Here is a 24,934-nt window from a genome sequence, read left to right on the forward strand (position 1 = left end):
ATGACTAAAAGATAGAAGACAAACTTTATGATGAATTGTGACTTATAAGCAAGAAATTAAAATGCATATTCTATGTTTTTAAAAATTAAGAATATCTTTCCATAAGAATTACACCTGGTCTTTTATCAATATTTACAACAAATTCCATGATTTTTCAACTAAGAAAAGAGTACCTTTGTTTTATTAGCTTTATTCCACTGGAGAAGAAATGTAATATTCATGTTTGATCTAAATTTTACACAGCTGTTCTCTCCAATAGAGAGTGGTTGGTATTGAAGCAGACTGTGTTTACTTCATATCTGTTTCCAAGAACTCTGTTACCTTTTGAGAGTACATGCTCAATAAGTGTTGATAGAGAGAGTGAATGAAAGGGTGGTTTATGAATGGATAGTTGGATGAACAATTGGTGAAGAGATGCTCTATTATACTGTTAACGCCACAAGTATGTGGGCTCACTTTCACCCCATTAGTCTTTTTACTGCCCCTCTTACATCTTTGTTTCTGAGGGTGTAGATCAGAGGGTTGAGGCTAGGCGTGACAACAGTATAAAAGAGGGCAATGAACTTGCCTTGATCTTGAGAATCTCCCGATGGTGGCTGGAGATATATGCACATGACTGGAATGAAAAAGAGGGCTACAACCATAAGATGGGCTCCACAGGTCCCAAAGACTTTCTGAAGTCCAGTTGTTGACTGCATCCTCAGCACAGCTTGGGAAATGGCACCATAGGAGCTAAGAATGAGGATGAGAGGTATGAGAACAAAAATAGAACTTGTGACCATGAGGGTCAGCTCATTAGCATGGGTATCAACACATGACAGTCGCAGCAGTGCTGGAACTTCACATGAGAAGTGGTCCACTTGGTGATGTCCACACAGGGGTACAAAGAAGGTAAAAGAAAAATGAAGGGCTGAGTTGGTAAACCCACTTACCCAAGAAGCCACAGCCAGCAGATGGCAGAAACGAGGGTGCATGAGGACAGTATAATGCAAAGGTCTACATACAGCTGCATAACGGTCATAAGACATTACCACCAGTAGCACACACTCTGTGGTTCCCAGTGCAAGGACAAAGTAAAGTTGAATCATGCAACCAGCATAAGAGATGGTTTTCTCTGGGCCCCAGAGGTTGACCAGCAACTGAGGGATGGAGCTGGTGGTATAGCAGAGATCCAGAAAAGAGAGGTTTGAGAGGAAGAAGTACATGGGAGTGTGGAGATGGGAGTCCAGGTGTGACAAGATAATGATGAACAGGTTGCCTATCAATGTCATCAAGTAAAATATCAAGATAACCACAAAGAGAACTACTTCCAGATGAGGCCAATTAGAAAAACCCAGCAGAACAAAGTAGCCTTCAGAACTTGCATTGATTTTTCCCATCATCGTTCATTTCTTGTTACCTGAGGAAAGAATCACATACACTCGAAAAAAGTAGGGAAATCCCTCAAGAATCATAAGGACACATGAAAAAGAAACAGAAACCAGTTTGAAGGGCCTACACTATTCGATTCTTGGACAATCTGGGCATTAAGAAAAATGATGATACTAATGAATTGAAAGAAATAAGACTCTACAAGCTCATACTGACATATAAAAAAATAGTAAAGAAATTGTGGAGAAGAGAATGTTATTTCTCTTGATAGGATCCTAATTTAAAAATACAGACGCATTTGTGGAGTTAGAAACACATAAAGGGATGCTAAAAACTAGTGAATGAAAATATGATCAGAAACAGGATACTTACATAGTCTGAACTATCTCCCCACAAATTATTTGTTAACTATGAAATGAAAAATAGTAACCTTGACAAAACAAAAACCTCCTGGGCCTCATTGTAGCTTAGTAATCAATGTTAACATCACCAATGTTGAGACAAACCAACAACATATGCTCACTGATATTATGCTCTGAACAGGACATAATGTCACCTCAGTGATACTCCTGTCTAAAATGCACAGCCTGATTCTAATAATGAAGACACATAAGACAAACTCAAATTGAGACAAATTGGACAAAGTAGCTGGCGTGTATTCTCAAAACATCAAATTCAAGGAAGATAAACAAAGGCTAAGGAACTGGTGCATATGAAAGGAGATCAAAGAGACATGACATCTAAATGTGTGATCCTGGACAGGCGAAAAAATAGCTAATAACAACACTACTGAGACAATTGGAGAAATATGAATAAAGACTATGGATTAGATAATAATATTGTATCCATATTGAATTTTCTGATTTGAACCATACAGTGGTTATGTAAAATAAAGTTTTAGGAAATAAACAATGAAGTGTTTAGGGGTAAAGGGACATGTCTCCAACTTACTCTCAAATGGTCCAGAAAAACAGATGCCACATAGATGAAAGGTAGATTAATAGATAGATAGACACATAAATAGAGAGAGAGAGAAAAGGAGACAGACAGAAAGATGATAGATTAAATCTTTCCAGCCACAGTGTAAACTATACCTGAATCTGGTTAAAGGGTTAATGGTGGTTCTTTGTACCACTTTTGCAACTTTTATGTAGATTTTAAATCTTACCAGAATAAAATGTTAAACATGTAAATGTAAAATAAATTTTGGTGGTTTCTTTTAGTTTTTGTAATTATTTTATTGAGGTAACATTTGTTTATAACTGTGTAATTTCAGAGGTACATCATCATATTTTGGCTTCTGTTTAGACTGCGTCATTTTCACTACCAAAAGTCTAGTTTCCATCTGTCAGCATACACATGTGACCTTTTACCCCTCTTCCCTACCCCTACCCCCTTCCCTCTGATAACCATCAATCTATTCTCCTTCTCTAAGTGTTTGTTTGTCTATATTCCACATATGTGCGAAATTATGTGGTATTTGTCTTTCTCTGTCTGACTTATTTCACTTAGCATAATGCCCTCCAGGTTCATCCATGTCACCGTAAATGATACAATTTCATTTGAACCACAGAGCCTGAAGAATATTTCTACCTTACTTCTTTTTCTCTAGGACAATAATTGAGACAGTATTTAAATTCTGCACAAAATTTATAATTTCTACACATATTTTTAAACTCCAACTTAAACAAGAATTCTGAATATTTATTAAAACCATTAAATGTCTGGTTATCATGTAATATATTGTGCCTAATCTTACATTTCTTTTTTGTTAAGAAAATTAAATACATTTCACAAATAGTTTAATTTCTAGGTGATTCATTTTCTCTTGTAGATTTATGATCTTTCATAGGAAAGCTTTATACTGCCTTTCGCAATATAATTATTGTGACAAAGCACAGTAACCCACCATTTAAATGTCCCTCCTCCTCTCTGTGAATGCTTTGCCTCAGTTCAACTTTGCCAAATCACTTCTGCCTCCCTCATTCTACAGCCAGTTCTTTCTCTCACACTTCCTAATAATCTATGACAAAAAAAGAAAGAAATCACAGTAGAGTCACCTTTAGTTACCTCTTTTGGGGTCTCTTAATTGCTCACGTTCTTTAAGCGCTGCTCTTGAAAAAGATGTTAGAAGATAATTGGTTGAGTTTCAGCAGGAAAGTTAGAAACAGTTCCTTTGGTCCCAAGGCTGGAAGAGTGATTCAGGCCTTTTAACTCTTAATCAGTAACTAGTTGTTACACTAATGTAGACTACTGTCTAGAGCTCAGAAACCATCCAGTGTAATCAGACAGTACATTGCTTAAAAAGGAAACTTTTGTAATTAAACAGAAGTTTAGTATAGAGAATTATTAAACTATGAAAGGAAGTAACTATAAAGATGTAAAGAGAAATCTACAGTATATATTGACTGAGGGACTGTATCCAAGAAAGGACAAACTTGAAGGGAGATTTTTCTCCCAATGCCTGAAGTTCAGACCACATCAAAGAAGGTGTGGCTGCAGCCCACTGGATTGTGAAGAAGTTCACTACGGGTGAATCAAAAATTAGCAATGGTCAGGGGCCAGCCCGGTGGTGCAGTGGTTAAGTTTGCAGGTTCTGCTTTGGCAGCCCGGGGTTCTCCGGTTCGGATCCAGGGTGTGGACCTACACACTGCTTGTCAAGTCATGCTGTGGCAGGTGTCCCACATATAAAGTAGAGGAAGATGGGTATGGATGTTAGCTCAGGGCCAGTCTTCCTCCGCAAAAAGAGGAAGATTGGCAGCAAATGTTAGCTGAGGGCTAATCTTACTCAAAAAAAAAATTAGCAACAGTCAAACAGTAAATCATAAAGATTACTTTACTTAGAGCTCACAAACATTTGAGGGATGATGCAGAAAACCCAAGATTTCTTTTTTATTTTCCTAAAATAAGAGACAATACCTCATGAGAAATATGAATCCAAATGTTCTTCTTCTGATGCAGATATAATTTTCTTCTTCCTTATACATCTGCCTGAATAACTTAGTGCATTAACAAAATTAAAGTTGCAGCTGTGAGATATCTTCCTCTGTTGCATGACTTATCTTTCAGAATTCTCATTGAAGTTAGAAAGGCAATGAGTTAAGGGACAAAAAAGATAAAGGATGTAAGTAGAGAAGAGCTAGGAACTTTATGATATCATTTTCTTAATAGGATACATGGAAATAAAAACTTTCTCCAAGGTTGTTTTTGTGGACTATAGAAGGAAATACTTCCACTCTCTTTGTGATATAATGCATTATGGAGGAAAAAGTGGTGGACATACATCTCTTTTCCTTATCCTCATATCGCTGGCCAACTTGTTTTTTTCTTACATTAGTACTTTTTATACTCTTACCTACTGCTTAAATAGAACTCAGACAACCCTTTTCCCTTTGGTCCTTCCTGAGTCTGTTCAGATTTCCTGTAGTATTTGTCTTCCCGATGTATACTCTCATTATGTGTAGACAGATCGGATCTCTGGTTTTCATTTCCTTGAAGTCACCAACGTAAATGGCTGTCTATATCATATATTCTAATCTACTACATTATATTAGAAACAGAGTCTGAAAATTTTTATGATCATAATTACTGCAGAATAGAGAGTCCTGCGTCTACCAAAAGGATTTGGGTTTAGCTGGAAGCAGGAATTCGTTAGAGCATTAGGTGTATCAGGTGTGGATTCCTTTTCTTAAAGCAAATGTAGACTTTATGGAAACAAAAGAACACTGCAACTTGCTTTCCTTGACTGGGACCATTGGGAGGGTAAATCCCAATGTGGCAATTATTGCCCTTCAGGAGTTGTCCTAATTAGAACAATTTCTGAAGAATACCTTTAACATGATACCACACTGTTGTATTAGGATAAAAATGAATCTGTAAACCAACTGTCACTGGTAAAAACAGGTTAAACTGTATTTATAGGGAAGAGAATGGGTTGTCCTGAATTACCTGAAATTTCTTCCCCTATTCCTCGTCATGCTAAGGGCCAAATTTGAGGGACAACTTGTCAGAGGTAGTCTAATTTGGGGACGAAGGGAAGCAAGAAACATTTTTAAAATGAAATACATAAAGATTAAACTGTTATTTTGCTATTAATTTGAGTTGCATCTGCCTGATATCTCTGAAATTCAAGGCCAAGTTTAGCCCTGCAAAAGTATTGAAAATAATCTCTGAAGACCATTCAAACTACCTCTTATAAGGTAACCAGCAAAACTCAGAAAACTTAACAAAACTCTTTAATATTTCCAAAACTTCTTCATCAATAATTTTTTGTGGCATCTTCTCAAGAATTTTGCCAGAATGCATAAGCAAATGAAATTAGCTGTGATTGCTAGTCTATACCCAATAATTGACTTGTAAGACAGAAAAAAATGTCATGAGTTTATAAATTAATGAACACTTTTAAATTGTTACATTGTTTCTAGCCATTATATCCCATCTGTAGCAAAGAAAATCTTGGTATGGAAATTATATCATATCATAATAAGATTCCATTATAAAAATTGTAATTTTTAGAGAGCGATCAGGTATTTTCCTTTGTCTTTAAGAGACGTACCAGAAAATAGTCTTTATGTTTCAGTAGTTTTGATTATTGTGAGGACTCAATAAGAAAATTATATATAAACATTTTCCATTGTGCTTATCACATAAATATTCAATACGTTAGCTGCTATTACCATTAGAATGAATTTTAATTTGAACTGATATTTTTAAAAACAATTTTACTTTTGATCTTCATTATTCTTTATTTCAGATATTAAAAGACATTAAGAATAAAACACCAGGTGCTGGCCCTGTGGCCAAGTGATTAAGTTTGCGTCCTTGGCTTGGGCAGCCCAGGGTTTCGCAGGTTTGGATCCTGGGAGCAGACGTGGCATCGCTCAACAAGCCATGCTGAGGCAGCATCGCATATGCCACAACTAGAAGGACCAACACTTAAAAATATACAACTATGTACTGGGGGGCTTTGAGGAGAAAAAGGAAAAAAGTAAAAAATAAAACACCAATGTTCCCACAACTCAGAATCATCAACTATTAGTTTCTTCATATTTATTTTCAGCAATTTTAGCACATAAACTATCAAAGATAAAGTTCACATCTCTTTTAACTACCATTCTTTGACCTAACTTCAAACCCAGAGACAGCCACTATCATATGCATGACATGTATCATTCCAGTTCACTTTAATATATATTAAATATTATTAAATAATAAACATTTAAACATTGATATTATTAAAGAGTTATATATTCAGAGTTTAAACTTCTTTATTTCATTGAAGAAGAATTTAACCAATGATATGGTTCTAGCAGAATTCACTTAGTTATCAAAATTTGGAAAATACATGACAATCTGGGTTATAGCCAAGCTCTAATATTCTTCATGCTGTGGTCACTAGATTTGCAAAAGAATTTTTATCCTCTGCCAATTATTGGGTGCTAGCAAATGTTAAAGTTTTTATATGCAATATTATGAACTTGTTGTTAGGGAAACATGAATGGCATAAAATGATTTAATTACACCAAAGTATTTCTAAAGCAACAGCTCTCAGCTTTTTTCTTTTCCCCCAACGCACAGGAGAGATGAAACAAACTGGATGTATATGACTTTCAAAGGGCTTTATAAAAAAAAATATGGACTCTGACTTTTGGTAATTTTCAGAGTCCATGCTCACCCTCAAAGATACCAAACCAATGCAAACCGTTCTATTTATAACATTATCATAGACCATAAAGCACAAGTTATGTATGAAGGATCATAAGGGATAAATGGCGTGAATTCATTTCTGGAGGCTTCTGGTAAATGAATGTTTTATTTGAGAAGAATGTGAATTAGAACAGGTTATAAACTATTAAAACATTATAGATGAAACTTCAGTTGGAGTTGAGTTTTAGGTATCGGTTAATTTTTATTGATGGATATGGTTTCCTTCTTTTCCCATTTCTTACATATTCATAAGATGTCTGTAAACCTACACACTCTTTGGGTGAGAACACATACCCAGTGATGAAACATATATAATGAAACCATTGAGGTTGGGGTACAATAGGGCTTAGAATAACTGAGTTGCTGGAAGAAGCTGCTCTGTCTCATCTTCTCAGAATAAATGTTACATATAATGTTAAACAGAATAGATGTAATTAGAAAGGTATACCAAAATAATCCCATCATCGGCCTTCTAAGGTGTTGCCTGGTCAATTATAAGCTTATTGAGTTCACATTTGGACCAGACCCAATAAAGTCAAGTTTAAAAAATTAATTCTTTATTTAAATTGATCATTAAAGTGATCTTGGTTTTCCCTGATCCAGAGATAAAAACCAGAATGCCAATGGCCTGTAGGGAGACATCTTTGGGTTACATACGAATGGAAAAATGAAAAATTTGAATCTCCCCCAATTACAAATAGAAAAGAAGGAGAATATTGACTTATCTTCCCCTTGTACATATTCACTCTTTGAAGATGCATTTTGTACACCTGGCAAAATGAAAAGAAGACAGAAAATTTTAGAAATTATTGATAGTCAACCCTCAGAATATCAACTCTCAAAAAGATGATGTGCATCTCAGATCCCATAATTGTTTAATGTCTCTTTGATAAAACTTGTAGTCAAATGTGAACTTCTTCCTCCACAGGGTCATTCCATTTTGGAGCCACTCATCTTCCTGCCATGAGGTAAAGCAAGGCTACAGGGAATGAAAAAGAACAATATGAGATCTTTAGAGAGCTATATCCTGGTAGGTTTATCTTATTATCCCAGGTCTACAGCTAATTCTCCATACAATTTTCCTCACATTTTACCTGTTCACGTTCCTGGGAAACATGAATATTTTCTTGATTTCACCTCTAGATTTTCAACTCCTCATACCAGTGTTGTTTCAGAAAGTTACCCCTTCATTACTACATGTGCGTTTCACCACAGGTTTCATCCCTCCAATGTTGTATAATCTTATCTGGGGCACAGATAAGACCACAACCTGTCTAGATTTGCCATCCAGCACTGTTTTTTCCTCACACTGAGCATGGTGAAATGTATCCTTTTGTCTGTCAAGGCATATCACAAACATGCTGCACTTTGCAAATCTCTGTACTAACTGGCATCTGTACCCGCATAATTGGCAACACTCTCATATTGGTACTCTAGATGCACATACTGCTCCACTGTGCGTATACTATGGCCCCTAAGGTTTTTGTCTTCACAATACTTATCATGCTTGTGTCCCTGACTCTATCCATCATTGACTATAAGTACATTGCAAGTGGTGACTTGACATTCATTAAATCAACTGCCAGAAGGAAAGAAAACTTTCCACATTTATATTTCCCTATAGTGTGTCTCTCCTATGTTACCACAAGATAGATAGTGTAGATAGACAGACAGAAAGATCATATATAATAGACAGATGGGTAGATAGAAAGCAATACAGCAGATTATAGATATAGATATAGATATAGATATACCTCCAGCAAACAAACTTTATTTCACCAAGAGCAGGGTGAATTCCTTACTCTCTTCTACATAATTGTCACTCTTAGTGTCAATACCCTCATCAATACGTTGAGAAACAAGGATGTGAAGGTTTCTATGTAGATGAAGTTTAAGAAGGGATAGGAGTCTATTTTTAGAGCCATTTTTTAATCCATGCACTACATATATTGCCAGATTTAGTATGATAAAGGCAGTTCTGGGACTGACAGATAAAGTCCTTTAATGGAGCATGTGATGAGATCCTTGTCCTTTACAAGAAGTGTAGTATTCCTGTGTTGGTTGTCCCTCATGCTTACTTCCAGGGACTCTAAAATACCGATTGATCCATAAGAGACTCTAGTTCTGGAGATTTCATGACCTGCGCTTATAAAAAATACTGCCTTTACTGTAAACACTAGATTTTTCTGCTTTGACTCCGCTATCAAGGCGAATTCTTTAAACTTGTGTGGATGATATAAAAGCTACAGAGAAGATATAAATGGTGTTTAATAAGAAAATATTTCTAGATTTATATCAAGTTATGACCTCAACTGTAACCCCTATTTTCCTGTATCTGCTTTGATATAAATGGTGTTTAATAAGCAAATATTTCTAGATTTATATCAAGTTATGACCTCAACTGTAACCCCCATTTTCCTGTATCTGCTTTCTTATCAACCTTTTATGCTATAGATCTTTCATCCCCTAGTTTAAATTTATTCCTAGATATTTTTTCTTTCTGTTGTGATAGCAAATGTGATTTTATTCTTGACTTCTCTTTCTGCTAGTTTATTATTAATGCACAGGAATGCAAGTGATTTTTGTATGCTGATTTTGTACCTTGAAAATTTTCTGCAGGTATTGATTATTTCTAATAGTTTTCTGGTGGATTCTTTAGGGTTTTCTATGTATAGAATCATGTCACCTGCAAACAGTGAGAATTTTGCTTCTTCCCCTCCAATTTGCATCCCTTTTATTTCTTTTTCTTGCCTAATTTCTTTGGCCAAATCTTCCAGTGCTATGTTGAATAAGAGTGGCGAGAGTGAGCACCCTTGTCTTGTTCCTGTTCTCAGGAAATGGCTTTCAGTTTTTCACTATTAAATATGTATTGGTTGCAGGTTTGTCATACATGGCCTTTATTATGTTGAGATAGTTTCCTTCCATACCTATTTTATTGAGAGTTTTTATCATAAACAGAGGTTGGATCTTGTCAAATCTTCTCTGCATCTACTCAGATGATCATATGATTTTTATTTCTTATTTTGTTAATGTGGTGTATCACATTGATTGATTTGCAGATTCAACTTACAATCACAACAAAAAGAATAAAATACCTAAAAGTATTTTAACCAAGGAGGCGAAAGACCTATACACTGAAAACGTTAAGACATTATTGAAAGAAATCAAAGAAGACAGAAAGAAATAGAAAGTTATTTCAGGCTCATGGATTGGAAGGTTAAACAAAGTTAAAATGTCCATACTTTTGTTGTTGTTGTTAAGAAAGTTTCACCCTGAACTAACATCTGTTGCCAATTGTCCTCTCACTTTTTTTTCCTTCCCAAAGTCCCAGTACATAGTTGTATATTACAGTTGTAAGTCCTTCAACTTCTTCAGATTTGCCACCACAGCATGACTACTGACAGGTGAGTGGTGTGGTTCTGCACTGGGAAACCAAACCTGGGCTGCCAAAGGAGAGCAAGCAAAACTTTAACCATTAGACCTTCAGGGCTGGCTCCAAAATGTCCATATTACCTAAAGAAAACTACAGATTCAATTCAATCCCAATCAGAATTCCCATGACATTCTTCATGGAAACAGAAAAAAGAATCCTAAAATTTACATGGAACAACAAAAGATCCCCAATAGCCAAAGGAATCCAGAGAAAAAAGAACAAAGCTGGAGGAATCACAATCCCTGACTTCAAAATATACTACAAAGCTATAGCAATCAAAAAAGCATGGTACTGGCACAAAAACAGACACAGAAATCAATGAAACAGAATTTAGAGTCCAGAAATAAGACCACATGTTCATGGACAGCTAATCCTCAACACAGGAACCAAGAACATACAATGGAGAAAGGAAAGTCCCTTTAATAAATGGTTTTGGGGAAACTGGACAGCCACATGCAAAAGGATGAAAGTAGACCATTATCTTACACTATACACAAAAATTAATTCAAAATGGATTAAGGACTTGAATGTAAGACCTGCAACCATGAAACTTCTAGAAGAAAATATATGCAGTATGCTCTTTGACATCAATCTTAGCAGCCTATTTTCAACCCATGTCTGACTAGGCAAGTGAAATGATAGAAAAATAAACAAATGGGAATAAATGAAATTAAAGCTTCTTCACAGCAAAGGAAACCATCAACAAAACAAAAAGAAAACCCACCAACTGGAAGAAAATTTTTGCAAATGATATATCCATTAAGAGGTTAATTTCCAAAATATATAAAGACCTCATGCAAGTCAACAATGAAAATACTCTGATCAAAAAATGGGCAGAGGATCTGAACAGACATTTTTCCAAAGAAGATATACAGATAGCCAACAAGCACATGAAAAAGTGCTCAATAGCACTAATTTTTAGGGAAATGCAAATCAGAACTATAGGAGATATCACCTTACACCCATCAGAGTGGCTATAATCAACAAGACAAAAAATAAAAAATGCTGGAGAGGATGTAGAGAAAAGAGAAACCTCATACATTGCTGGGGGGATTGCAAACTGGTACAGCCTTAATGGAAAACAGCATGGACATTTATCAAAAAGTTAAAAATAGAAATACCATATGACCCAGCTATCCCATTAATGGGTATTTATCAAAAGAGTATGAAGCCAACAATTCAATTTATGCAAGCTTAACTTCATCGCAGCATTATTCATAATAGCCAAGACTAGAAGCAACATAAGTACCCATCGATGTGTGAATGGATAAAGAAGATGTAGTATATATATATATAATGGAATACTACTCAACCATAAAAGAAGAAAAAATCGTGTCATTTGCAACAACATGTACGGAACTTGAGGGTATTATGACAAGCAAAATAAGCCCAAAGTAGAAAGACAAACACTGGATGATTTCACTCATATATGGAAGATAAACAAACACGTGAATAAGAAGAACAGATTAGTGGTTACCAGAGACAAAGGGATGGAGGGATGGCAAAAGGGGTAAATGGGCATATGTGTATGGTGTTGGATAAAAACTAGACTACTGGTACTGGACACAATGTAGTCTATACAGAAACTAATGTATAATTATGTACACTTGAAATTTTCAAACCATATTACAAAAATATAGTAATCAAAACAGTATGGTATTGGCATAAAAACAGAGACATAAATCAATGTAACAGATTGAGAACATGTAACAATGTAACAGAATAGAGAACCCAGAAATAAACCAATACATATATGGTCAATAATTTACAGCAAAGGAGTCAGAATATACACGGAGAAAGGATAGTCTCTTCATGAAAAGGTGTTGGCAGAACTGGACAGCCACTTTCAGAAGAATGAAATTGGATCCCTGCATTATACCATGCACAAAACTCTACTCATAATGGATTAAAGACTTAAATTTAAGACCTGAAACCATAAAACTCCTAGAAGAGATATAGAGAGTAAGCACCTTAACATTGGTTTTGGCAATGACTTTTTTGATGTGATACTAAAACAACAGTCAACAAAAGCACAAATAAACAATGAGACTACATCAAACTAAAAAGCTTCCGCAAAGCAAAAGAAACAATCAATAAAATGAGCACATGGAATGGAAGGAAATTTTGCAAACCATATATCTGACAAGGAGTTAATATCCAAAATTCACAAAGAACTCATACAACTCAATAGGAAAAACATAAACAATCTGATTAAAAAATGTGCAAAGGACCAGAATAGACATTTCTGCACAGAAGACATACAAAAGCCCAACAGGTACATGAAAAGATGCTCAACATCACTAATCATCAGGAAAATGGAAATCAAAACCACAATGACACATCACCTCACACAAGTTAGAATGTCTATTATAAAAAGAACAAGAAATAACAAGTATTGGCAAGGATGTGGAGAAAATGAGAACCCTGTGTACTGTTAGTTGGAATGTAAATTGGTGCAGCTACTATGGAAACACTATGGAATTCCTCAAAGAATTAGAAATAGAACTACCATATGATCCATCAATCTAACCTCTGGGTACAGATCCAAAGGAAATGAAAATAGGATATCAAGGAGATTTCTGCACTCTTATGTTGATCGCAGCATTATACACATTAGTCAAGATATGGAAACAAGTTAAGTGTCCGCCAACAGATGAATGAGTCAAAAAATGTGATATATGTATACAATGGAATTTTATCGAGCCATGAGAAAGAAGGAAACCCTGCTGTTTGTGACAGCGTGGATGGATCTTGAGGGCATTAAGCTAAGTGAAATAAGTCAGACAGAGACAGGAAAATACAGCATGGTATTACTTATATAGGTAATCTTAAAAAAAGAAAAAAAAGATGAAACTCATAGAAACAGAGATTATAAGAGTGGTTGCCAGTGTCCGGAAAGTGAAGAAAATGAGGAGAGGTTGGTAAAAGGGTACAAATTTTCAACTATGAGATGAATAAGGTCTGAGGATCTAATATATAACATGATGTCTATAGTCAATAACATTGTATTGTATAATTAAAACATGTTGAGAATGGAACTTAAATGTTCTCACAAAAAAAGATAAACATGTGAGGCGATAAATGTGTTAATTAACTAAATGGTAGGGAATCCTTCCACATTTAAAGAAAAAGACAGAAAAGTCCAAATATAGATGCACTTGCCACCATCTTTTAGGTTAAGGCTTATTAATGTGATGCTAGTCTCATGTCTCCTGGCAACGCTGGTATGGGCTCACTCAGCTACTCCAGGTCTTGTATAAAATTGAACTTCATAGTAGTAAATTGATCCTCCATAGCACCAGATCAGCCTCAGATTGCCAGGACCATCCTAGTCCACAACAGACTGCAAAGAACACTAGGAGTGTTCTGCTTTGAAATAAATCAGCCCCTGGCAACGGGTAGAGACCATCAGTGGAGTGGCAGTGGGGGACACTAGACAATGCTTCCCGAATGTCTTCATGTCATAGCATGCATAAGGTGGAAATGTGCAAATCTGCTCTTGGCTAAAGGACACTGACTACAGGGACTCTGTCCCTCTCAGGCCCTACCCAGCAACCCCAAAGTCTGAGACAATGCATGTACTTTCATACATATACAATTCAAGGATCACTGTTTAAGAATCTTGGCAGTTCAGAATTCACAAGCCCACATTAATAGTCAATGTCTCTTAATGTAATATTTCAAGGACCAACTAGGCCTCATCTTCAAAAAAAGTCAAAGATTCTTCCCCTCAGCAACACATCCCTGTTTCATTATTGGTTAGATCATAAGTGTAAGCAGGGAAATTTGAATTATCCTTGTCACTAACTAATCAGCGTGAATTTCAATTGTAAAACCTCATGAAGGACCAAGGTAATTTGAAAAGTCTTCAAATTTCAAGAATTTGAAATTTCAATCTGCCATAAATGGCTCCCCAAACCATACTCAGTCACCACTCTTCAATGTTGTTCCATTCTCAAGCACACTACAAAAATGTTCTGTTTCCTGAAAGAGTAAAGGAATGCAATGTCCTAACTAACTAAATATTCGTCAACAATATTGCCATCTCCTGGTTTTGTCTACATGATGAATTTCTAGTGAGCTGCTCATTACAGTGCCCCCATTCTCTGTTTATGGGGGTGGTCATGTGACCTAAGATATGCAAATTAGTCTTTCTATCTCAATGGAAAATCTGAGATTAGTCAAGTTCACCTTATTAGAATGACAGATGATAAATTTTAGTTACAAATATTATATAATGTATAATATGTATTATAATATATAAAATATATATTATATGTATATTAAAAATGAAAGCTGTTCCTTCCAATAGAATGCCAACTATGTTAGTTTCCCATTGCTACTTCGATATATTACCACATATTTAGTGGCTTAAAATAACACAAATTAATTATCTTAGAGTTCTGGAGATAAGATTAAGATGAGTCCACAGGAATGTATTCTTCTGCAGGCATTAGAAGAGAATCTATTTTCATACGTTTCCATCTTCTAGATGCCACCTACATTCCTTTCCTCCATCTTTAAAGTCAGCAGCTTAGTATCTTGTCTCCTCTCTGACATCCTGCCTCTCTCTTAGAAGAATCCTTGTGATTATAATGACCAACTTGGATAATCCAGATTAATCTTCCCAATTCAATATCCATAATTTATTTATATCCGTATACACCATATAAGACAACACGAAATCACAGACATCTTGAAAAGTGTGGACATCTTGAAAGAAGACAAGGAGGAGGCATTATTCACTTACCAAACCAACTAACAAATTTTCCACCATTTTATTGTACTTCACTTTATTGTGCTTGACAGACATTTTTTTACAAATTGAAGGCTTATGGCAACTCTGTGTCAATCAATTCTATTGGTGCCATTTTTCAAGAAGCATTTGCTCACTTAGGGTCTATGTATCATATTTTGGTAATTCTCACCATATTTCAAATGTTTTTGTTATTATATTTGCTATGGTGATCTGTGAGCAGTGATCTTTGATGTTACTATTGTAATTCCTTTGGGAAGCCATGCACCACACCCATATGGGATGACAAACTTAATGGATAAATGTTGTGTGTGTTGGGACTGCTCCACCAACCAGCCCTTCCCCCATTTCGCTCCCTCTCCTTGGGCCTCCCTATTCCCCGAGACACAACAATATTGAAATTAGGCCAATTAATAACCCTACAATTGCTTCTAAGTGTTCAAGTGAAATGAAGAGTTGCACATCTCTCACTTTAAATCAAAAGCTAAGAATGATTAAGCTTAGAGAGGAAGGCACTTCAAAAGCAGAGATAGGCCAAAAGCTAGTCCTCTGGTGCTAAACAATTAGCAAAGTTGTGCATGCAAAGAAAAAGTTCTTGAAGGAAATTAAAAGTGTTACTGCAGTGAACACTCAAATGATAAGAAAGCAAAAGAGCCTTACTGCTTTTATGGGGAAAGTTTTACTGCTCTTGATGGAAGATCAAACCAGCCACAATGTTCTCTTAAGCCAAATCCTATTGCAGAGCAAGGCCCTAACTTCAGTTCTATGAGGGCTGAGAGAGGTGAAGAAGCTGCAGAGGAAAAGCTTGAAGCTAGCAGAGGTTGGTTCCTGAGGTTTAGGGAAAGAAGCCATCTCCACAATATAAGAGTGCAAGGTGAAGCAGCAAGTGCTGATGAAGAAGCAGTAGCAAGTTATGCAGAAGACCTAGCTAAGATAATTAATGAAGGTGACTACACTAAACAACTGATTTTCATCATAGACGGAACAACCTTCTCTCGGAAGATGATGTCATCTGAGACTTTCATACCTAGAGAGAAGTCAGTGCCTGGCTTTCTGGCTTCAAAGCTTCAAAGAACAGGCTGACTCTCTTTTAGGGGCTAATGCAGCTGGTGACTTTAAATTGAAATCAATTCTCACTTACCATTACAAAAACCCTAGGGACTTTAAGAATTACGCTAAATCTACTCTGCATATGCTCTAAAAATGGAACAACAAAGCCTGAATGACAGACAGCACATCTCTTTACAATGTGGTTTACTGAATATCTTAAACCTACTGTTGAGACCTATTGCTCAGAAAAAAAGATTCCTTTCAAAATATTACTGCTTTTTGATACTGCACTCAGTTATCCAAGACCTCTGATGGAGATGTAAAGAGATTAATATTGTTTTGATGCCTGAACACAAAATTCATTCTGCAGCTCATGGGTCAAGGAGTAATTTTGACTTTAAAGTCTTATTATTTAAGTTATATATTTGAGGGGCCACCTGGTGGCAGAGTGGTTAAGTTCATGTGCTCTGCTTCAGCAGCCTGGGGTTGGCAGGTTCAGATCCCAGACTTGGAGCTATACATCACTCATCAAGCCATGCTGTGGCAGTGTCCCACATACGAAATAGAGGAAGATTGCCACAGATGTTAGCTCAGAGCCAATCTTCCTCACCAAAAAAAAAATGAAGATACATATTTGTTAAGGCTATAGCCACCATAGACAGTGATTCCTCTGATGAATCTGGACAGAGTAAATTAAACACCTTCTGGAAAGTATTCACCATTCTAGGTGCCATGAAGAACATTTTTGGTTAATGGGAAGAGGTCAAAATAACAACATTAACAGCTTGGAAGAAGTTGATTGCTGTATTCATGAATGATTGTGAGAGGTTCAAGGTTTTAGTGGAGGAAGTAACAAGAGACGTGGTGGAAATAGCAAGAGAACTAGAATTAGTAGTGGAGCCTGAAGATGTGACTGAGTTGCTAAAATCTTATGGTAAAACTAAGGGATGAGGAGTTGCGTATTATGGATGACCACAGAAAGTGGTTTATGGAGATGGAATCTATTCCTAGTGAGATGCTACAATGTTTGTTGAAATGACAACAAAGAATTTAAAATATTACATAAACCATTGATAAAGCAGAGGTCAGATTTGAGAGGATTGACTCCAATTTTGAAGGAAGTTCTACTGTGGGTAAAATGCTCTCAAATAGCATTGCACGCTCCAGAGACAATGTTCATGAAAGGAACAGTCAATTCATGTAGCAAACTTCATTGTTGTCTTATTCTAAGAAACTGCTACAGCCACCCCAGCCTTCAGCAACCACCATCCTGAACAGTCAGCAGCCAGCAACATAAAGTCAAGACGCTCTGCCAGCAAAAGTATTGCAACTCGGGGAAGGCTCAGATGATGATTAACATTTTTTAGCAATAACATTTTTTAATTAAGATATGTACATTGTTTTTTCAGACATAATGCTATTACACACTTCATAGACTACATTGCAGTGTAAACATAACTTTTATAAGCACTGGGAAACCAAAAATTCATGTGACTCACTTTATTGTGATATCTGCTTTATTGCACTGGTTGAGAACCAAATCCACACTATACCTGAGGTATACCTGTACAAGAAATGTTTGAACTTTAAAAATTACCATTTGGTGAACCACAATAGCAATAATTTTCTCTGGGAAGAGTTATTCAGGGATACTTGATAATAAAACTAGTGAGTGACAGCTCCAGGCTCTCAGACGGCCCTTGCAAACCCAGGCTTCTGGCCCACCTGTGTGCTAGCCAAGTCCAACAGCCCCAGACAGCTCAGTGGACCCAGGAGGCTCACACAGCTCCAGGCAGCTTCCTCAGCTCTGGGCTCCAAAAGGACTCCTGTGAACCCAGGCCTCCTGTTCACTCCAGTCCTGTGGGCTTCTGCAATTCCTGGCAGCTCCAGTGGCTCAGGTTCCCAACGAGCTCCCCAATCCCAGGCACCCAGCCCAACTCAGCACTGACTTACTTTCATGGCATCAGGCTCACAGGTAGCTCCCATGAACCCAGGCTCCTGGCTCACCCCAGCACTGGCAAGAACTCATGGCCCTAGGCAGCTCCTGAGTCTCCAAGCTCCCAGTAGTCTCAAGTAAGCCCATGCTATTGGCACTGGCCAGCTCTGTGGCCCTGAGCAGATCCTGTATCTCAGGCTTCCAATCAAAGCCCACACACCCAGGCAACAGGTGGCACCTGTTAACCCAGGGTCCTGGAGGAGCCTAGTGCCAAAAGGACTGTTCTCCCCGACTTTTGTGGTTTTTGAGGAAAATAAACCCTGAGCTAACATCTGCTGCCAATCCTCCTCTTATTGCTGAGGAAGACTGGCCCTGAGGTAATACCCGTGCCCATCTTCCTCCACATTATATGTGGGATGCCTGCCACAGCATGGCTTGACAAGCAGTGCATAAGTCCACACCTGGGATCCGAACCTCAAACCCTGGGCCGCTGAAGTGAAACGTGTGAACTTAACTGTTGCATCACTGTTCTGGCCCCTTTGCCAGGCTTTTGATCCACCCCAGGACCAGGGACCCAAATACTCCCACAGCAAGCCAGCCAACAGACACAACCAGATTCCCCATCCAGAATCTCTGGACAAGCTGATTGGTGAAGGGCTTTGCCTGCCAAAGGAAACCTATGAAGATTGGAAGAGCTGCCTACATCCTTAAATGAGCAGACATCATCTCAAGACCACAAATATCATGAATAATCAAGGGAATATGACACCACCAAAGGGAACTGATAAAATTCCAATGCATACACTGAAGAAATGTAGCACTATGAACTGTTTGACAAGAATTCAAATATTCTTCTAAAGAAATTCAGTGAACTACAAGCAAACACATACACAACTGAATAAAATTAATAAAACATTGAATGAAAACAATAAAGTTCAACAAAGAAATAGAAACCATAGAAAAATAAGCAGAAATCCTATAGTAGGAGAACAAAGACTGCCGTAAAGAATTCAGTAGAGAGCTCCAACAGCAGGCTCAACCAAGCAAGTTAAAAAATTAATGACTTAGAAGACATGTCATTTAAAGCTATACAGTCAGAAGAGCAAAAAGAAACAGAATGAAAAAGAGAGAAGAAAGCTTGCATGTGTTATGGAACACCATTTAAAGAAACTATCTACACATTAATGAAGTCGAAGAAAGAGATAAGAGGCAGAAAGGAGCAGAAAGCTGATTTAACAACTCTAAATATATGTATGCACTCAATATTGGAACATTTAAATATGTTAAACAAATACTAACAGATCAAATTGATAAAGAGACAACAATACAATAAGAGTTTGTTGTTAGTGCCATCGAGTCAATTCGGACTCCTAGTGACCCTGTATACAGCACAGCAAAACTATACTTTGGTCTTTTTGCTCATGCTCTCACCTTCTGGCACTATATTAGACAAAGCTCTGCTACTATTCATAGGGTTTTCATAGCTAATTTTTTTTGGAAGTAGATGGTCTCGTCCTCCTTCCTAGGGTGTCTTAGTCTAGAAGCTCTACTGAAACCTGTCCACTATGGGTAATCCTGCTGGTATTTGACATAGAAGTGGCATAGCTTTCAGTATCACAGCAACACACAGCCACCACAGTATGACAAGTGATAGATGGGTGGTGTGGTTCCCTGACAGGGAAATGACCCTAGACCACTGCAGTGAGAGGACCAAATCTTAAGTTCTAGACCCCCAGTGTTGGCTGATAGTAAGAGTAGGGGACTTTAATACCCAGCTTTCAATAATGGATCAATCATCCAAAAAGAAAATCAAAAAGGAAACAATGAACTATACCTTAGACCAAATGGATCTTACAAACATACAGCACATCCTTCCAATAGCAGCAGAATACACATTCTTCTAAAGTGCACATGGAATATTCTCCAGGATTGATCATACAATAATTCACAATGCAAGCCTTAGTAGATGTAAGAAGATTGAATTCATACCAAGCATTTTTGTGACCACAATGGTATAAAACTAGATATAAATAACAAAAAAAACTGGAAAACTTACAAGCATGTGGAAACTAAACAACACACTCTTGGACAACCATGGATCCAAAAAAACCACTTTAGAACTCAAATATTTGATTCTTGCAATCAGGCAAGAAAAAGGAAATAAGAGGCATCCAAATCAGAAAGGAAAAAATTAAACTCTCTCTGTTGGCAGATATTATGACCTTATCTGTAGAAAACTATAAATGCTCCACCAAAAATCTATTAAAACTAATAAACAAATTCAGTAAAATTTCAAGAAAAAATCAACATGTATAAATCAGGCACGTTTCTATGTACCAATGATGAACTATTTGAAAAAGACATAAAGAAAATTATTTCACTTACAATAGCACCTAAAAAATAAAATAGGAATACATTTAACCAAGAGGGTGAAAAATCTGTGCACTGTAAATAAAATAAATTGAAGAAGACAAAAATAAATGGGAAAATATCCCATGTTCATGGATTTAAAGAATTAATACTGTTAAAATGTCCATCCACTCAAATCCATCTATAGACTCAATAAAATCTTATCATAATTCCAATTGAATTTTTCACAGAAATAGAAAAGCAATCCTAAAATTTGTATGGAGCCATAAGAAACCACGAATACTCAAAGCAATCCTGAGAAAGAACACAGCTGGAGGTATCACAATTTCTAATTTTAAGCTTTATTACAAATCTATAGTAATCCAAACAATATGATATTGACATTAAAATAGACACATAGGTCAACGGAAGAGAATCGAGAACCCAGAAATAAGCCCATGCATACACAGTCAACTGAAATTTGACTAGGAGTCAAGGATACTCAATGAGGAAAGGATAGTCTCCTCAGTGAATGGTGCTAGGAAACCTGGATAACCACGTGAAGAAGAATGGAATTGGACCCCTATTTTATACCACTTTAAAAAATTAACTCAAAATGAATTAAAGACCTAGATATAAGACTCGAAACTATACAACCACTAGAAGAAAACATGGGGAAAAACCTCCTTAACATTGTTCTTGGCAAAGTTTTTTGCATATGATACCACAAGGACAAGCAACAAAAGCACAAATCAACAAGAGGGATTACATCAAAACAAAACCTTCTGAACAGAAAAAATAATGAGCAAAATGAAAGAAAGCCTAAATAATATAAAAAAGTTGTAAACCATCTATCTAATAACAGGTTAATATACGAAATATATGAGGAATTCATGTAACTCAGTAGCAGAAAAACAATCCATTAAAAATTGGGCAAAAGACTTCAATAGACAGTTTTCCAAAAAAGACATACAAATGGCCAATGAGTACATGGAAATATGCTCAACATCACGAATCATCTGGGAAATGCAAATCAAAACCACAATGAGATATCAACTTAAACAGTAAAATGGCTATTATCGAAAAGACAAGAGATAAGTGTTGGTGAGGATGTAGAGAAAGGGAGCCCTTTGCACTGTCAGAAGAAATGTGAATTGATACAGCTACTATGGAAAACAGAATGAAGGCTCCTCAAAAAATTAAAATAGAACTACCATGTGATACAGCAACTCCCTCAATATATCTTGTTGTTCCTTCCATGATGGCATTGTAGCTTTACTTATTACTACGTATTATTTCAATGTATGGACATACCATTTTTATTTAGTAATACTACTATTGATGAAAATTATGCTCTTTGTAGTCTTATATCTTATGAATTTGTCTTTAATGAATATGAATAAATTTTATGAATATATCTCTTTTTATAATACATTTACTTATACATAATAGATATAAGTGCCTTTCAGAAACTGGGACAGAAATAAATAGCCATGGGAGGGATCTGTGTTCAGGGTGGGAGATGCAGGATAAGGCATGTGGAATTTTTTCTGTGTAACACTGGAGGGTGGCAGGGTCCATGTCCAATGTTAAAAAATATCAATTTGCCTCATGATAAAATTATGATGAGGTGAAGAACAAGGAAACACGGGTTAGAGAGAGAAAATCCTGATTTGGGGCTGAGGAGATGGGGGAGGAGAATCTGGGATTGCAGGAGCTCAGCCCCTTTGAGTTTGCCAGTCCAAAAATATTGGGAGCTGGGAGTCAAAGCTTTAGCCTTTAAATTTTCTCTGGAAAAAAATGTCAAGCCCCCTGGAAACCTCCCCTTACTCCCTTTCTAGAGAAGATATGAGGGTGCCAAGGAGAGGGAGACATATACACTGAAGTAGTTAGGAGTAAAGGCATATGTCTTCAACTTACTCTCAAATTGTCCAGAAAAGAGATGATAGGTAGACGATAGATAGACAGACAGATAGGTAGGTAGATAGATAGATGATAGATGATAGAGTAGAATAAGGATAATAATTTAGGAACAACTGTTGCTGAACCTAGTTAAAGGGTTAATGGTAGTTCTTTGTATCACTTTTGCAACTTTTCTGTAAATTTTAAATTTTATCAGAACAAAAAGTTACTAAAGATAAATATGATACAAAATTTTTTTCACTTGTATATTTCATCCAGATATTTGCCCTGTTATAGAAAAATAACTTCTTAACTGTCAAGTTCTTCTCATTCATCCCAGAATGACATCTGGGTAAAAAGTAACTTGAAAGGTTCCTAATGTAACTATTGAAGAAAATTTCCATGGAACAAATCATCTTTTTTTTAAACAAACAGCCTTAGATTTCTTTTCAAGGTATTTCCTTGTATGTGACAATGGAACACAGAATAATTGCAATCTCAATAATCTCACATATAGATGCAAAAACATGATAAACAATATCAAATTTATTAGTCATCTCAAAATGTTTATATAGGGTGAAAAATACTAAGCTTCAATTCAATATTCTTATAGAAAGAACCTAATCTTCTGATTTGTTTACGTGCACTCACAGATTATTCCTAAACTGAAACCTAAGATACAAATAGAGATACAAAAAATAGGCACACAAACACCTACACGTCAATTTACGTATATTTATGCTATCAACAAAGCTGAAAAGCTTAGTTCAGAAGAATAGATCTGTGAACTAGACTGGAGAGAAGAAGAACAGAATGCTTCTCAAAAGACATAAATATAACGGAATTTGAAAAGAGAGATTTTTAGGAAATGGAAGGTATAAATTCATTGAGAGAGCAAAGAAGGAAGGAAGAAAATGAGCATGAAGGAAAATGGAGAGTAACCTAGCTATGGTGCTTAAAGTTGAAAGTGTGTATACGCATATGACAGTGCTGAGAACCCTGAACCACAGGGCCTGAAGAAGATTTCTACATTATTTCTTTTTCTCTAGGACAATAACTGAGGCAGTATTTAAATTATGGGCAGAATTTATAATTTCTACATATATTTTTATTCTATTACTTAGAGAAGAATTCTGAATATTTATTGAACCCATTAAATAACTGTTTATCATTTAATATATTGTGCCCAGTGAATCTTATGTTTCTTTTTTGTTAAAAAAATATTAAGTACATTTCATAAATAGTTATAACTCTTAGGTGATTCTTTTTCTCTTGTAGGTTTCAATCTTTCATGGGAAAGGTTAATACTACCTTTTGTGATTTGGCTATTGTGACAAGGCACAGTAACCCACCATTTAAATATCCCTCGTTCTTTCTGTGAATGCTGTGCCTCAGTTCAACTTTGCCCATCTCTTCTGCTTCCCTCCTTCACAGACAATTCTTTCTCTCACACTTGCTGATAAGTTATGGCAAAAAAATAAAGAAATCACAGCACAGCCTTCTGTGGTTACCCCTTTTGGGGTCTCAATTGCTCAAGTTCTGTAAGTGTAACTCTTTAAAATGATGTTAGAAGTAGCTAATTGGTTGAGTTTTACCCGGAAAGTTAAAAACACTTAGTTTGGCCCCAAGGCTGTAGGACTTATTCAGGCCTTTTGACTCTTAATCATTAACTAGTTGTTACACTAATGAAGACTACTTTCTACAGCTCAGAAACCATCCAGTATAATCAGGCAGTACATTGCTTAAAAAGAAAACTTTTTGTAATTAAACAAAAGTTTCATATAAAGAATTATTAAACTAGGGAAGGAGAGTACCTAAAAAGAGGTAAAAACTTTACAGAATATCTTGGAAGAAGGGACAGTATTTAAGAAAGGATAAACTTGAAAGGATGTTTTCTCCTCAAGGCTGAGGTTCAGACCTCATCAAAGAAGATGTGGTTACAGCCCCCGGGACTGTTTATAAGTTCACTCTGGCTACATCAAAAAATAACCACCAAATAGTAAATCATAAAGACAATTTCACTTAGAGGTCACAGTCATTTGAGGGTTGATGAAAAACTCCCAAGATTCTTTTTAATTTCCCAAGAAAGGGAGATAATACCTCGTGAAATATGAATCCAAATGTTTTCGTTGCTTCTTCTGATGCAGATATGATTTTCTTCTTCCTTATACAATTGCCTGAATAACTTAGTACATTAATGAAAACAGTATGTGAGATATTGTGAGATATCTTCATCTGTTGCATGACTCATCTTCAGCATTCTTATTGAACTTAGAAAGGGATATGACATAAGGGATGAAAAAACTACCATCTATAAGTAGAGAAAAGGTAGGAATTCATGTTTTAATTTTCTTTTTATTGGAAAAGAGAGAAATAAAGTCCTTACCAATGGTTGCTTTTAAGAGCTGTGAAATGAAATATTTCCTATCTT

General features: G+C 36.2%; 1 protein-coding gene across 1 annotated transcript; it reads right to left on the reverse strand.

Annotated features, from left to right (window-relative positions):
• Positions 1 to 458: 458 nt before the first annotated feature.
• LOC124226967 (olfactory receptor 2J3) lies at positions 459 to 1,382 on the reverse strand. The gene has a single exon (XM_046640812.1). The coding sequence runs from the start codon at positions 1,380 to 1,382 to the stop codon at positions 459 to 461; it is 924 nt and encodes a 307-aa protein (XP_046496768.1).
• Positions 1,383 to 24,934: the final 23,552 nt, after the last annotated feature.

This window comes from Equus quagga, chromosome 15 (genome assembly GCF_021613505.1).
Source record: "Equus quagga isolate Etosha38 chromosome 15, UCLA_HA_Equagga_1.0, whole genome shotgun sequence".
NCBI lineage: Eukaryota > Metazoa > Chordata > Mammalia > Perissodactyla > Equidae > Equus > Equus quagga.

Excerpts from the sequence above, each read along its gene's own strand:
- LOC124226967 (XM_046640812.1), bottom strand. The coding sequence starts at position 1,382 with ATGATGGGAAAAATCAATGCAAGTTCTGAAGGCTACTTTGTTCTGCTG.